A 16,078-nucleotide genomic window follows, 5' to 3' on the forward strand; every position below is an offset into this window, starting at 1 on the left:
CCCGAGAAGCCGCTTGTCGTTCGACCATCCCCACGTCCGTCTTTTCGGTACCATCCAGTAAGAGGTCGCAGAGAGAGGCGCTGTCCATCACGGGGCGGTGTGAGCCAATCAAATCGAGGGGGCCCTCCACGGCTCGGCCTTGTGAGGAGTTTCGGGGCTGTCCCACGTTCATTCACAACATTCCTCCCCCGCCCCCATGGGCCGGCCTTGGAGCCGGGCGGCTGGGGCTGCGCCTACACACGGCTTTGTTTACGGAGGGTCGCTTCCGGGCGCCCCGGGGCCCGGGCTGACTCTCTCTGGGCTCCGTGACCCCTGAAACTCACGAAACCTCTCGGGACGACCGGGACGGTGGCTTTAAGAGACGACTGGGACCAGCACAGCCTTCTAGCAGCGCACTTGCGGGCTGTTCACCTCTGGAGCAGCGAGCTAAGACACCCCAATCTTTTCTTCATATGTGGAATGACGATCATGAAATTGCACCTTGCAATTGACCCATGAGTGTCGTTAGGTTCGATTTAATGCATGTCATATCCCCCCCCCCTCACCTTTTTGTTGTTATTTTTGTTTTTTACTTCGGCTTATCTTTTCCAAAGCACGGAAAGCCACCATTACCCACTCCACCACCGTGACCTTTTAAAAGAACCCTGCGTTTTCCTCCCCACGCGGCCTCTCCAGCATTGTTTATTCGCCTAGCACAGGATTAGGCTCCCCTCGCCCTGCCTCTAGCTCCCTGGCCCCTTCTCTCAGCATTCCCTCATATAACCCCCAAATTAATCTGTGATTGGCGATCCTCCTGCCTCATCCTCTGGAAGTCTGAGATGCCAGGCATGTGCCTAGATGCCGACGTTGTTAACCGTCTCTCTGGGCTCTGAGCTCCGTGGAGCAAGGCACTTGTCTCCACTGGGAGACAAGTCAGCAGGTGGAACCGCGTTGAACATATAGTCGATTCTCAGTCTAAAACCTGTTGACCCAGCCAATTTATGCTGTGATTCCCTTTAGTTGACATGGCCCTCAAAGCAGGAAAAACCCCAAGCCTCACAAGCCAGGCCTCACAACTGCACACCCTATGACGCTGGTCCACTGGTCCTCCTGGACCTAGCCTGTGAACCTTTGAAACGGGGCTGGTTCATAAGGGGCCATGCTGGAGGGGTAAAGAACACTTTGGAGGAACTGGAGAGACGGCTCAGAGGTTAAGAGCACTGCTTGATCTTCCAGAAGACTTGGGTTTGATTCCCAGAATCAAACTGCTATTGACTCCAGCTCCCGGGGAATCTTACGTCCTCAGCAGACCCTGTTCGACACCAGTAGTAATACCCTAGCTTTCTTTGTTTCTTTTCGTTTTGTTTTATTTCGTTTTGAGACTAGGTTTCTCTATGTAGCCCTGACTGTCCTGGAACTCTGTAGTCCAGGCTGGCCTAGAATTCACAGAGATCTGCCTACTTTGGCCTACTGAGTGATGGGACTAAAGGCGTGCACCACCACGCCCAGCTCTTTGTTTCTTTATTTTGTTTTGTTTGTTTGTTTGTTTGTTTTGAGACAGTGTTTCTCTGTGTGGCCCTGGCTATCCTGGAACTCAATCTGGAGACCAGGCTGGCCTTGAATTTAGAGAGATCCACCTGCTCCTGCCTCCTGAGTGCAGGGATTAAAGGTGTGCGCCACTTGTCCTAGCTCTCTATGTGACCAAAAGCATTTGGGTTGGAGAGGGCTGATTTGCCTTACATGTCCTGATCGCTGTCCTTCATTGAGGGACTTAAGGCAGGAGCCTGGGGGCAGGAGCTGAAGCGGAAACTACAGAAAAATGGTCCTCACTGCTTTGCTCCCCTGGCTTCCCAGCCTGTTTCCTTATACAACCCAGGACTGCCTGCCTAGGGGATGGCTCTACCCACTGTGGGCTGGGCCCTCCCACATCAGTCATTAAACAAGAGATGCCCCACAGACTCGCTTAGAAGTCAATCTGATGGAGGTGTTTTCTCAGTTGAAGTTCCTATTTCCCAGGTGGTAATAGCTCACATCAAGGTAACAAAAATAAAATAAAATAAAACAAAACAACCAGCACTAACAATCTAATCATTAACATAGCCCTAGCTGTCTTGGAACAAACTTACTTGAGATCTGTCTGCTTCTGCCTGTGGAATGCTGGGATTAAAGGCATATGCCACCATGCCTGGCCTGAAATCTTTTTTCTTTTTCTTTTTTCTTTTTTTTTTTTTTTAAAGGCTTTTTAGGATAAGATGGGGGACACTGAGACTTAGAGAGACGCAAAGTAGGGCTGCTCTATAGGCTCAGATGAGGGAGGGGACACAGATCTGAAGCTTGGGGGACATGTCTACCCTGAGAGTTCCCTGAGGGTTCCCTGAGGCTCAGCTGCTTACTGAGGTCACCTAGCAGGAAGAGGTAGGCTAGAAGGCTTGCAAACCTGGATTACTGGGTATCTTGATGTTTACTTTTCAGTTTGCAGGGCTGGGACAGCAGTCAGGGCCTCCATGCTGAGCATGCTGGGCCAAAGACAGACCCCTGGGAAGGAGTAGCCAGGGCCAGGGGAGGCTGGGGGACTTGGGGTCTTCCCTTCTGAGTGTGCCTTGGGGTGGGGATGTGGTGGTGCTGGGGAGGCTGCCCAGGGAACTTGCCAGCATCTGATCATGTTCCAGGACAGGAGGGATCAAGTGTCCTTGACCATGACCATCATTCGACAAAAGATGAGGGCAGCGTCTGTATTTTCATTTGCTGGCACAGGGTCTCAGTGGACCAGACTGGCTTTGAACTGTGTTGTTGAGAACGACCTTGAATTCCTGACGCTATGCAGAGTTGAGCTTATAGGCCTGTGCCACCACACAGTTTATTCAGTGCTAGGGATCCATTCCCGGGCATTCTGCCAACTAAACTCTGCTTTATCCTTTGAGACGGGTCTTCCTATGTATCCCTGACTAGCCTAGAATCTGCTATGTAGTCCAGGCTAGCCTTGAACCCCTGATGCTCCTGCCCCAGCTTCCCAAGGGCTGAGATAACAGATGTATTCCAGAATACGTGGCTGCTTATTTCCTTTATTCTGATCCCATCTCACAGATGAGCCAGCTGGGGAGCAGAAAAGCTGAGTGTTGACCTGACTGGGGTCACAGGAGACAGCAGAATCTGCATTCAGGAAACTGGACCGATTGAAGTGAGGTCCAGCGAGGTAAGGAAGCTGCCTGTGGTCACACAGAGATCCTGGTAAAATATCGAGGTCAGAATAGAGCAGAACAGTGGAGGGTCTCTCAAGACTTACTTCAAGCGTGCTCCCCCCTCAGGAAAAGAGGTGGCAGTGGTGGTGACCCAGACACTGGTGCCCTCCCTGTGCTGGAGCCCCGAGGCTCTGGCGTCAGGAAGTGGCAGCCATTTGTATTCAGCCTGCACTGTGAGCTCACTGTCTAAGCATCTCCAGCTCCTGACCCCAAACCCAAGCAAAGTAGGGCTGCCCTACAGGCTCAGATGAGGGAGGGGACAGGGATCTGTGGCCTGAGGGGCATGTCTACCCTGAGCGTTCCCTGTTCTCGCAGCCTTGCCAGCAGCAGCCAGCTGACTCAGGCAGTCTGCCTTTGCTTGTGGTGGCGCCGCAGCTCGGCAGCCCCTGCTGGCCAGTTCAGCTTTGTGACTCTGCTTCCTTTTGGAAACACAAGCTCATAGGTAGAGTGTTGCCAGGAAAAGCAGCATTCCAGACAGGGAAAAAAATGGGGTCTGAAATCACATTTGATGGTTCCCTGGCCCTGGAGAAGGAGCCTCCAATGGCTAAGGACAGTTCATCTGCACACTAAAGAGCCTTGAGTTCTCTAGGCTCCTGCTTTGCCCAACTAGGGTGGGATTCTGGGTCTCCATTTAATTTTCTTATTTTTAATAATAATAATGTTATTATTATTGTTGTTGTTGTTATTATTGAGACAGGGTTTTCTCTGTGTAGCCTAGGCTGCCCTGGACTCACTTAGTAGACCAAGCTGGCCTCGAACTCACAGAGATCTACCTGCCTCTGCCTCCCCGGTGCTGGGATTAAAGGCGTGCGCCACCACTGCCTGGTCTTGGGTCTCCATTTTAAATAGATGAGGCCATGGGGGCTCAGAGAGGTTAAATGACTAGCTGAAGGTCTCACACACACAGCCAGCCAGGAGGTGGCTGGGCCTGCCTGCTACCCCAGCACAGGCTAAGTTTGAGGCCAACCTGAGCTACACACAACTGTCTTAGAGCACAAGAGCAAAACACCTTCATGTAGAATTTGAGGTGTGGAACTAGTGGCATCTCAGTGGAGGGACGCGAGGAGAAAGCTCATCCAGAAGGCCTAGGAGACAGGTGTCATTCCAGATCCCTGGCCACAGGGGCTTTTGAAGAGGACCACTAAGCTGGTATCAGAGCCACAGGGCAGCTGTTCTCAGGGTCTCTTGGCTTGCTTGCAGGCTAGTTGTGGGCAGGCCTGGCTGGGTTCTTTTTTTTTTTTTTTTCTTTTTTCCTTCTTTTTTTTCTTTTTTAGTTATTACTATATATACAGTGCTCTGCCTGCATGTACACCTGCAGGCCAGAAGAGGGCATCCTATCACATTATAGATGGTTGTGGGCCACCATGTGGTTGCTGGGAATTGAACTCAGGACCTCCAGAGGAGCACTCAGTGCCCTTAACCTCTGAGCTACCTCTCCAGCCCCTGGATGGGTTCTTCGTAAACAAAGCACCCCAAACAAACCCAATTATTTTTTTGTATATGCACAAGTGCCACCGCATGTATGTGAGGTCAGAGAACCACCTGTGTGGGATCTGGTCTCTCCTTCCACCTTGTGGGTTCTCGGGGGAGTCAAGCTCATCTTGCAGGCCCCAGTTGTTCTTGGAGAAGAGCAAAGTTAGGCAGTTTTAGGCTCCCCCTATGTCAGAAGATGATGCTGGAAAGCATGAGGGATGCAATCTGGGCTAGAAGCTCCACCTTAAAAGAAGGATGCTCTTCATTGTTTGCGGTGGTCTCAGGTGGCCAAGAGCCCTGATTCCCAAGTGGAGCAAGGGTGTGGCTCTGGAGTCGTGAAGACCAGTCCGTTAGGGACAGGGGAGGAAAGAGGCTTGACCCCTATGGAGCTCCAATCCCAGAGGGCAGTCTGGCTCTCTCCTCTGTTGGCTTCCTGAGCAGAAGCTGAAAGTGAGCTTCCTGGCGCACAAGAACCCAGAAACCAGATAGCAGGTCCTTGCATGCTGAGCTGGCCCTCCTAGCTTTAGTTTTCCCCAGTGAACGTCCCTTACACTTCTTTCCTTTCTGTGGTACTGGGGATGGAAGTGAGGGCCTTGCTAGTGGCAGACAAGCTCTCTACCACTGACACCCCAGCTCCTGGCTTTTGGATAGTCTTAACTCTACAACCCAGGCTGTCCTGGCAAACCTCACACTGCTGGCAATCCTCGTGCCTCAGCCTTCCAAGGACAGGGTTTATAGGTACCCATTACAATTAATGGCAGCATTGTGTGTGTGTGTGTGTGTGTGTGTGTGTGTGTGTGTGTGTGTGGTGTGTGTGTGTGTGTGTGTGTCTAAACATGTATATCGAAAGAGCCAGCATCTCATTTGACTCTGTGGCTGGCCCTCAACTACCCATTCCAAAGGGCTCTTAGTTCAACTTAATGAAGCTTGTGGTCTTGCATAGACATGGGCACACTGCAGGCACTTGGTCTGAGAATGAGGTGGTCTGTATTCTTCACGGGGACTCCAGAGGAGCTGTTGATGCCAGACACAGGAGCGAGCCTATCATGAAATGGATTTCCACTGCTGTTAGCACACACGAGTGGAAGGTTCACCTCTATTTGGCGCTAGAACTTTCTGGCCAGGAGGAAACCCAGTTCACCGCCCACCATGCCCGTCTCCTCCCAGGCAGCCTGCTGCCTACCCTGCCCTTTCACAGAGCTGTACCTAGCTACCCTCTGCACCTGGTTTGTTACAGGGGCAACCTCGGACTCCCCTGCTTCTGCCTCCTGAGCACTGATATTAAAGGCATGTACCACCAGGCCATTTTTAATTTATCTTCTTTTTGTGGAGGCAGGGTCTCAAGTAGCTCAGGCCTGCCTTGACCTTGACCTGGGTGCTGGCTGATCTTCAAGTTCTTGAGTTTTCCTGCCTCCACCCCGAGTGCTGGGTTTACAGGTATGTAGGCCCTATGCCCAGTGTCAGCATCATTTTTTGAGGGCTCATCTATGTTGTAACCTGGATCAATGCTTGCTTTCTTTTCTTTTCTTTTTTGGTTTGGAACAGAGTTTTTCCATATAGCCCTGGCTGGCTTTGAACTCCCAGAAATCTCCCTGAGTGCTGGGATTAAACGTGTGCGCCACCATTCCCGGCACACACTTTATCTATACATACATACATGTATCTCTATTGTTTATGTAGGAGGCCATAAAATATTTTTATAATATACATAAGAACCACATTTAAATGAGTAAGAAATATAATGGTGATAGAACTTAGCATTTATAAATGAAACTATCAATAATTAACAGAGAAGAAATTCAAACAGTATTTAAAAATTAAAGCCATGCATTTCATTATTTCTAAATTGCAAGAAGGTATTGGGCTTTCTTTCTCTCTCTTTTTTTTGAGACAGGGTTTCTCTGTGTAGCCTTGGCTGTTCTAGACTCACTCTGTAGACCAGGCTGGCCTCGAACTCACAATGATCCGCCTGCCTCTGTCTCCCGAGTGCTGGGATTAATGGCATGCGCCACCACACCCAGCAGTATTGGGCTTTTTTTTTTTTTGTATTGGGCTTTTAAAGGTACTACATGGCTTATCATTTTTTTCAGTGATCTCAAAACAGATTTCTAGAAAATGTCATAGATGGACAGGACGGCCTGGCAAAACTTTATGTAAATCACACCTGATATATTTTTTATGAGTGTCTTCACACATGTAAACACACCATTTCCATGCAGTGCCCACAGAGGGAAGAGGGCATTTGGAAGGCCAGGTCAGGTAGTAGTGGTGCACGCCTTTAATCCCAGCTCGTATGTGGCAGAGGCTGTGAATCTCTGAGTTTGAGGCCAGCCTGGTTTACAGAGCAAGTTCCAGGACAGCCAGGGCTAGACAGAGACCATTTCAAAACAACAAAGGGCATTGGATTCTCTTGACCTGAAGTTACAGGCATTGTGAGCTGCTGTGGGTGCTGGGGGCAGAAACCCAGATCCACTGCCAGAGCAGTAAGTGCTCTTAACCACTGAGCTGCTGTTTGGTTGGTTTTTTTGAGACAAGGGTTTCTCTGTGTAGAGCTAGCTGTTCTGGAACTCTTTGTAGACCAAACTGGCCGCGAACTCCCAGAGATCCACCTGACTACGTCACCGAGTACTAGGAGTGAGGGCGTGCACCACCACGCCTGGCCTTCATTTCACTTTTATTTACACTTATGTAGGATGTGAATGTGTGGGAGCATATGCACGCCATGATGCAGGAATGCAGGTCATGGAACAACTTAATTTTGGTTTTCTTCTTCTACCATGTTGGCTCTGGGCATGGAACTCAGGTTGTCAAACCTGGTGGCAAATTCTTTTTTTTTTTTTGGTTTTTTGAGACAGGGTTGGATGTGAGGGTGATCTGGCTGCGACATCTGTCACCCCATTGATCGCCAGGGTTGATTTGGCTGATCTGGCTGGCTAGGCGGGTGTCCCCTTCCTCCCTCACCGCTCCATGTGCGTCCCTCCCGAAGCTGCGCGCTCGGTCGAAGAGGACGACCTTCCCCGAATAGAGGAGGACCGGTCTTCGGTCAAGGGTATACGAGTAGCTGAGACAGGGTTTCTCTGTGTAATAGTCCTTGGCTATTCTGGACTCCCTGTTGTAGACCAGGCTGGCCTTGAACTCACAGTGATCTGCCTGCCTCTGTCTCCTAGGTGCTGGGATTAAAGGTGTGAGCCACCATGCCCGGCTGGTGGCAAATTCTTACCCCGTGAGCAATTTTTTCATTTTCGTGGCTGAATATCCCACTGTAGCCAGAGCAGATTCTTGCTCAGCCCAGTTAATGCAGACAGGTTGTTTCTGCCTTTGTGCTAGTGCAAAGTGCTCTACAAATACTGGTGCACGCACCCATGTGAGTGTTTTGCAAGGTTCTTTGTTGATACATTAGGAAGGGTATTTATTGGATTAGTTTACTTAAAAGTGCTGAGTGCCAGAGACACTGAGAGACAGGAAGCTCCTGGGGTGCTGCTGTTGTTTCGGGGTACAGGGAAAGCTTGACAGTGGCAGACACTGGGGAGGGGGGGTCACATACTAGGACAGGGTCTTCCATCTGTGCTTCCATGGTGTGGTTCAGTCAAGGTGGTCATTAGCCAGCCTGCACCCTGCATCCCTCCTCTGCATGTGCCACCTCAGACACAGAAGCTGCTGTCATGTCAAGCTGACCACCCAGTCCATCCATCCCACGCTTCTGATGTTCTGAGACAGGGTCTATGTAGCCCTGAGTGGTCTGGAACCCACCCTGTAGTAGACTAGGCTAAACTTGAGTCGGAGCTAGAGCTGGGCTGAGCCCAGCAGCTTCCACTGCTCTTTGCACCGACGTAGGGTGGCTCACAGCTATCTGTAGATGACATGTTATCCTACCCATACCCGTAGGCACACATATACATAGACAAAAAATGACCCAGGCCCTTGGGCGTGTTAGTCTCAGAACATGGTAGGCAGAGGCAGGTAAGAGTTTGAGGCCAGCCTGGTCCCTTTCAAAGCCCAGCCTTAAAGTAAGCCACAGCCACTAAGGGTGCCTCCCGTCTTGGTAGGATTAAGAGCCAGCAGGTCCATCCCATGCCTCGCAAGTGCCTTGGGAGGTTAGACTAGGGTGTGGCTCATATCAGAACCCCAGCAGCCAGCTACGGTGAGTCAGAAGCCAGCCTGGAGCACTAGACAGACTCATCACTGTATGGGACCAGATCCCCTGAGCCAGGCTAGGAGCAGTCACTGCTGACCCGACACTTTGCTGCCTCCTTAGTGGGTGAAATGACTGGACACAAAGGGATGGGCCACCAGCATACTCACCGATTGCTCCAGGGCCACACTAAGGGAAGATGCCACTGGGCCAAGCAACCCTGCAAAGGACAGGATCAGCTTGTGGTCCAGCAGGTCTGAGTGACTACCTGGGCTGTGAGCCACTCAACGGACAGGCAGAGCTGTGCTGTGGAGGAGGGTGGGCAAGTGGGCAGCTCATAGCTCTGGAGTGTCAGCAGGCCGGCTCGCCCAAGACAGAGGTGGGGATGGAGCAAGACCACAAAAAGGGCACACAGCCTCTGCGAGCACAGCTTTATTGGCTAACACCGGAGCGTCCCCAAATGGATCTGGATCAGTAGAGTGACAGGGTGAGGTGGCAACTCACTGAAGACATGGAACCCTTCTTTACCTATGGGGCAGTGATGATTAACATTAGATGACTGGAAGGGGTGACCCCGAAGAGACTCTTCCCAGCTGCCAGCTTCAGATGTGGATGTCATTGCACTTTCTTGGGTCAGAGGCTGTCGAGGGCACCATGTGTGAGAAGTTTCTTGCGGAGACCCATGAAGCTCACCTGGCCCCCAGACAGCCTCCTCATCAAACCGCATGAGAGCTAGAAGGACCACAGAGCCAAGTTTATCACCCGCCGCCACACCAGTAGAGGAAACTCCAACATCCTGAAGAGCTGGCCTAAGGCTTTACCACCACCTGCCCATTGCTGTTCCAGGGGCCAGCAGGACTGGAGCAGGGTCCTCTTCCCTCAAGTCCAGCCAGCCTGTGGGGTCACCTGCCAAGTCTCAGTGCCTTTAGGATGGTGTCTTGCTGTGGGGGGTGGCCCCTGTCTTTGATGCTCCTTTCAGCAGTGCAAGCTTTTTAGGAAGGCTGGAGCTGGCCTTCATCACCACGTCATGCTCAATCTTCTTCCGGATCCCCACTTCCAGGTTCTGTAGTGGGGGACACAGAACAAGCCCTCACTCTCCTTAGCTTGAATACACACACACACACACCTTGCTTTTGTTCCTTGTTTGAGGACGGCCTCAGACTTGAGGTCCACCTGCCTTGATGTACTACTGCCTGTGCGACTGTGCTCAGGTCAAAAGCAGACTGACTCCTTCCACCTCTGTGTCTCTGCTGAGGTCTGTTTTACAGAAGGGGAAACAAGCTCCTGCAATAAGACGGGGTTGATGGCGATTACCCCTTCTGTCCCACAACTCACCTACTTTCTGGGGGGCCCCAAGTGAGGCCACGAGCCAGTTTAAGTCATTGACTGGCAGCTTGGTTGCCTGAGCTCCTATGACCATGATGGCTTTGAGGGTGAGCACAGGAGTTATGAGGAAGATAACACTGTGTCAGGCATGAGAAAAAAAAACTGCTAATAAGAAAAGATTCCACAAGTGGTGGTGGTGCACACCTTTCATCCCAATCCCAGCACACTGGAGGAAGGGGCAGGTGGACCCTGTGAGTTCGAGGCCACCCTGGTCTACAGAGTGAGTCCAGATACTTGGGAGGCAGAGGCAGGTGGATCTCTGTGAGTTTGAGGCCAGCCTGGTCTACCAAGCAAGTCCAGGACAGCCAAGGCAACACAGAGAAACCCTGTCTCCAAAAACCAAACCAAACCAAACTAAAACAATAAAACCAAACAGAGTGAGTCCAGGACTGCCCGGGCTACCCAGAGAAACCCTATCTCAATCAAAACTAATGTTGGGCGTGGTGGTGCACGCCTTTAATCCCAGTACTCGGGAGGCAGAGGCAGGCGGATCGCTGTGAGTTCGAGGCCAGCTTGGTCTACAAAGCGAGTCCAGGATAGCCAAGGCTAACACAGAGAGACTTTGTCTTGAAGGAAAAAAAAAAAAAAAAAGAAAGAAAAACAACAAAAAACAAAACAAAACACCAAACCAAATAACAACAACAACAACAACAACAAAACCCCAAAAAACTCCCAAAACAAAAAAACAAACAAACAAAAAAATAAAAATAAAAAAATAAATAAAAAAATAAAAAAATAAGAAAAAAGAAAAAATAAGAAAAAAGATTCTAGGGACAATGTATGCTGTGTGGAAAAGAACAAAGGACAAATGGCCACGAGGAAGGTGAGGTGAAGGAGTCAAGCTTCTCTTGGGCAGGAAGCAGCCATGGAATGTTCTGGGCATAGGGGAACCAGTTTTGAGCCCAGGCAGGTGTTTTGGCTGCTATAGCAGAAGAGGGCAGAGTTGGCTAGGAGCTGACCTTGAGGGTGGGCGGGAGGTGAGGGGGCAGAAGTAGGTGGACTCCAGATGTAAAGGTGCTAAAGGGACTGGATTGGACTTGAGTCTGTCTCAGTCAAGGCTGACCTCTGAACCTGGGAGGGCAAAAGTTAAAGTGGTTCCATGGTGAACTGTGGGGTTCACTTAGGACCTGAGAGTGGAGCTTCTGGTCTCCTTACTGATTTTTTGCCTGCATATCACATGCATATAGTGCCTGTAGGGACCAGAAGAGGGCGCTGGAGATCTCCCGGGACTGGAGTTACAGATGGTTGGGAGCTGCTGTGTGGGTGCTAGAAACTGAACTGACTTTGCTCCTAAACATTGCCTTGCTCCTGAATCTCCAATGTCCTAATCAGCTCAATGCTTTCCACCTGGATTATCATGTGACTCTGATAATAAAGAGTTAGATCTGGTGTGCAACAGCCCCAGACTGTCCCCCTCAAACTGCAGCACTCAGGTGATAAACATAGGCCCAGATAGAGTTCAAGACAAGCCCAGGCTAGAGTGAGGCCTTGTTTCAAAAAAGAGGGAGGCTGCCGGGCGAGGTCATGCCTGTAATCCAAAAGCCAGGCAGTGGTGGTGCATGACTTAATTCCAGCACTCAGGAGGCAGAGGCTGGCGATTCTCTTTGAGTTCAAGGCCAGCCTGGTCTACAAACCAAGTCCAGGACAACCAAGGTTACACAGAGAAACCCTGTCTCGAAAAACCAAAATAGACGCCAGCTGTGGTGGCGCATGCCTTTGATCCCAGCACTCGGGAGGCAGAGGTAGGCGGATTGCGGTGAGTTCGAGGCCAGCCTGGTCTACAGAGCCAGTCCAGGACAGTGAAGGTTACACAGAGAGACCCTGTCTCAGAAAAAGAAAAAGAAAAAAAAAAGAAAAGAGGGGGAGCTGAGTTTTGTGGTTCACACCTTTAACCCCAGCCCTCTGTAAACTCAAGGCCTGCCTGGTCTACAAAGTGAGTTCCAGACCAGCCAGGGCTACATAGGAAGGCATTATCTTAGGGGAAAAGGGGGGTAGGGAGTGGACAGGCCCCTCTGTTGGAGGGCCTGACTAGCATGCGCAAGTCTGAGTTCAATCTACAGTACTACATAAACAGGGTTGGTGGCCCTTGTCAGTAGCCTCGGCACTCTGGAGGCTGGGCTATGCAGCTCGAGGCTAGCCTAGGCTTGTGTGACGCTCTGTCCCAAAAGCACAGCAGCAGACAGAACAAAAGACAAAAAAGGGGCTGGGGAGACGGCTCAGTGGTTAGGAGCACTGGCTCCTCCGGGTTCCCAGCACCCACACACCAGGCACAACCATCTGTAACGGCAACGCTGGGGACTCTCTGGTCTATGTGGTGCGACATGCAAGCAGGGAAAATGCCCAGGCAGATCAACAGAAATACAATTCTTAAAGGAGAGGAGGAGGCAGCCTAGGGAGGTGGCTCGGTAGTTAAGAGCACATACTTCTTTCACAGAGGACCTGACTTCTGTTCCTAGCATCCACGTGGGGCTCATAGCTCATGCTACCTGCAACTCCAGATCAGATGCCCTGTTCTGGCTTCTGTGGTGCACAACACACACACACACACACACACCCCCCCAATATTATTTTGGAGGCTAGAATATCACTCAGCTGTTAAAAGCACACACACACACACTATTATTTTGGAGACTAGAATATCACTCAGCTGTTAAAAGCACTTGTTACTTGGCCAGGTGTAGTAGCTCAGGCCTTTAATCCCAGCTCTCGGGAAGCAGAGGCAGGCAGATCTTGGTGACATCGAGGCCAGCCTGGTCTACAAATCGAGTCCAGGACAGCCAAGGCTACACAGAGAAACCCTGTCTCAAAGCAAAACAAAACAACGCCACACCCAAAGCACTTGTTACTCTTATTTGTAGACCAGACTGGCCTTGAACTCAGATCCACCTGCACAAGCCTGTCCAGCGCTGGGATTAAATAAAGGCTTGCACTTCCGACTCTTAAAGACCAGGATTCAGTTGCCAGCACATACCAGATGGTTCGAATCCATCAGTAACTCTAGTTCTAGGGGACTGGACATCCTCTTCGGGTACCAGGCACACACTTGGCGCATGCACACACACAGGCAAAACGTATTAAAAAAAAAAAATAAACAACAACCAAAAAAACCAAACCACAGATCCGAGGCTATCTGCTGACAGTCCCTAAGGTGCTAAGTGAGGGAGGACACAGAATCGGAGCTGGGAGTCCTCCCGGCAGCCCGCCGCCGCGGGTCACCGATCGCTGCATCGGTTCACTCACCTTCTTCAGTTTTTGCTGCTGCACAACGCGCGCCTTCTTGGGAGCGATGACTCGACCTAGGGGAGCGACATCATCCGGTGAGCCTGGGCCGTCCTCCCCAAGTTCGCCGCTCTCTTCCTCCTCCCCACCCCGCTACTTACCGCCTTTCCGCGGCCCGCGGCTCCGCTCCGCCGCAGCTGCCTTGCTTTTAGGTTTTTGCGCCTGGAACTTGCGCTGTCCCTGCGCCATGTTGCACCACGAGCCGGAATAGGCGGGGCTACGAGGAGGAGGAGGGCCGGAAGTCACGGAAAGACTCAAGGCCTCACCGGACGCCGACCGGCACACTTAAAGGAACGGCTGTCAAAAAAAAAAAAAAAAAAAAATCGAAGGAAAATTGTTATCATTTTCAGGGGTCAGATCACACTTGTGTATTATAAAACATATGGTATTTTGTACTTTTTGGAGGAAGATTAAAGGAGTGCCCCCAGACTTCAGTAATCGTGAGATAGATGGCTTGGTGAATAAGAGTGCTTGCCGCCAGGTCCTCAGTTCCATCCTGGATGGTGGCGCAAGGGTTTATCTCAGCACTTGGGAGGCAGAGAACTGACTCCTGTAGATTGTTTCCACACAGATTATAAAGAAATATAAATGTCACTTAAAAAAAAAAAAAATCCCCGCTGGGCAGTAGTGGCGCACGCCTTTAATCCCAGCACTTGGGAGGCAGAGGCAGCTGGATCTTCGTGAGTTCGAGGCCAGCCTGGTCTACAGAGCGAGTTCAAGGACAGCCAGAGCTGTTACACAGAAAAACCCTGTCTTGAAAAACAAACAAACAAAAAAGGGGGGGAAGGGCTGGGCGCGGTGGTACACGCCTTTAATTCCAACTCTCCGGAGTTTTAGGCTAGCCTGGTCTACAAAGCGAGTCCAGGACAGCCAAGGCTACACAGAGACCCTGTCTCAACACCCCCCCACCAAAAAAAACAAAAACAAAAGGTGGGGGGGCAACCTCTTTATGATACATTTATTTTGCAGCTGTGCTGGGGACAAAACACAGCTTGATACCTGCAGCACAGCCACAACATCCGCTATGTTCTTTTTACTTTTTTTTTTTTTGGTTTTTTTTTTTGTTTTTGTTTTTCGAGACAGGGTTTCTCTGTGTAGCCTTGGCCATCCTGGACTCACTTTGTAGACCAGGCTGGCCTCGAACTCACAGCGATCCGCCTGCCTCTGCCTCCCGAATGCTGGGATTAAAGGCGTGCGCCACCACGCCCGGCTTCTTTTTTACTTTTTAAAAGGTTTAAAATATGGCCAGGTGTGGTGGGGAACACCTTTAATCCCAGCACTAGGGAGGCAAAGGCAGGTGGATTGCTGTGAGTTTGAGGCCAGCCTGGTCTATAAAGTGAGTCTGGGATAGCCAAGGCTACACAGAGAAACCCTGTCTTGAAAAAACAAAAAACAAAAGGTTTAAAATATGCACCTGCAGCCGGGCGTGGTGGCGCACACCTTTGATCCCAGCACTCAGGAGGCAGAGGCAGGCGGATCGCTGTGAGTTCGAAGTGAGTCCAGGATGGCCAAGGCTACACAAAGAAACCCTGTCTTGAAAAACCAAAAAAAAAAAAAAAAAAAAAAAAAAAAAAAAATGCACCTGGTGGCTGGGAACACGGCTCAGTGGGTGAAGGCTTATAGCTCACGCATGAAGACCTGATTGCACCCCAGTGCCCTGGAGTGATGATGCACAGCACTTCATCCCAGTGCTGAGAAGGCTGAAGACAGGAGGGTCCCTGCAGCCTAGCCTAATTGTTGAGGTTCAGGTTCAGAGACATTCTCAAAAAATAAAGGGAAAGTTGTAGGGGCACAGGCAGAGGCAGGTGGACCTCTGTGAGTTGGGGGCCAGCATGGTACCCAGAGCAAGTTAAAGGACAGGCAGGCAGGGCTATGCAGAGACTCTGTCTTAAAAAGCAAACAAAACTTTTTACTTAACTTTGGTGTTCTCACCAGGCATGGTGACACACGCCTGTAATCCCAGTACTTGGGAGGCAGAGGCAGGTGGATCTCAGTGAGTTCAAGGCCAGCCTGGTCTACACAGAGAAACCCTATCTGGAAAAACCAAACCAAACCTAAACTTTGGTGTTCTCTTTTAAAGCACTTGTTGCTCTTGCGGAGAGGAGTGGCTTCAGTTGCCCGCACTCATGTGGCGGCTCACAACCATCTGTAATTCCGCTTTTAGGAGATCCAGTGCCCCTTTCTGGCCTGAGAGAGCACCAAGTACTTGCACATAAACTGCTCATACGCAGAGGCTGGGCATGGTGGTGTACACCTTTAATCCCAGCACTCAGGAGACAGAGACCTGCCTGGTCTAGAAAGTGATCCAGGACAGCCAGGGCTGTTACCCAGAGAAACTCTGTCTCAAAAAAACCAAACCCAAAAAACCCAAAACCATTCATATAAGTAAAAATAAACAGCTAGGTGGTGGTGGTGCACACATCTAATCCCAGCAGCAGGGAGCCTGAGGCAGGTCAATCTCTGTGACTCTGAGGCCAGCTTGGTCTACATCTACAGAGAATTCCAGGACAGCCAGGGCTATACAGAGAAACCCTGTTTCAAAAAACAAAACAAAAGAAATAAATCTTCAAATGTAACTAAAAAGACCATC

At 50.5% G+C, this 16,078-nt stretch overlaps 1 protein-coding gene across 1 annotated transcript; it reads right to left on the reverse strand.

The window, feature by feature from the left end:
- Positions 1-9,452: 9,452 nt before the first annotated feature.
- C26H19orf53 (chromosome 26 C19orf53 homolog) lies at positions 9,453-13,756 on the reverse strand. The gene is made up of 3 exons (XM_051168674.1): positions 13,590-13,756; positions 13,450-13,505; positions 9,453-9,886 (listed from the first exon to the last, which is right to left on the reverse strand). Exons 1-3 carry the CDS (start codon positions 13,675-13,677, stop codon positions 9,749-9,751), a joined length of 282 nt encoding a protein of 93 aa, XP_051024631.1. The 5' UTR covers positions 13,678-13,756; the 3' UTR covers positions 9,453-9,748.
- Between the last annotated feature and the right edge of the window lie 2,322 nt (positions 13,757-16,078).

Source organism: Acomys russatus, chromosome 26, assembly GCF_903995435.1.
Source record: "Acomys russatus chromosome 26, mAcoRus1.1, whole genome shotgun sequence".
NCBI lineage: Eukaryota > Metazoa > Chordata > Mammalia > Rodentia > Muridae > Acomys > Acomys russatus.

What these genes read in the sequence shown, in the direction of transcription:
- C26H19orf53 (XM_051168674.1), bottom strand. Translation starts at nt 13,677, where the DNA reads ATGGCGCAGGGACAGCGCAAGTTCCAGGCGCAAAAACCTAAAAGCAAG. An exon ending in CCGCGGGCCGCGGAAAGGCG is followed by an intron (nt 13,506 to 13,589) that starts GTAAGTAGCGGG and finishes TCGCTCCCCTAG; the next exon opens with GTCGAGTCATCGCTCCCAAG. An exon ending in AGCAGCAAAAACTGAAGAAG is followed by an intron (nt 9,887 to 13,449) that starts GTGAGTGAACCG and finishes CCCCCACTACAG; the next exon opens with AACCTGGAAGTGGGGATCCG.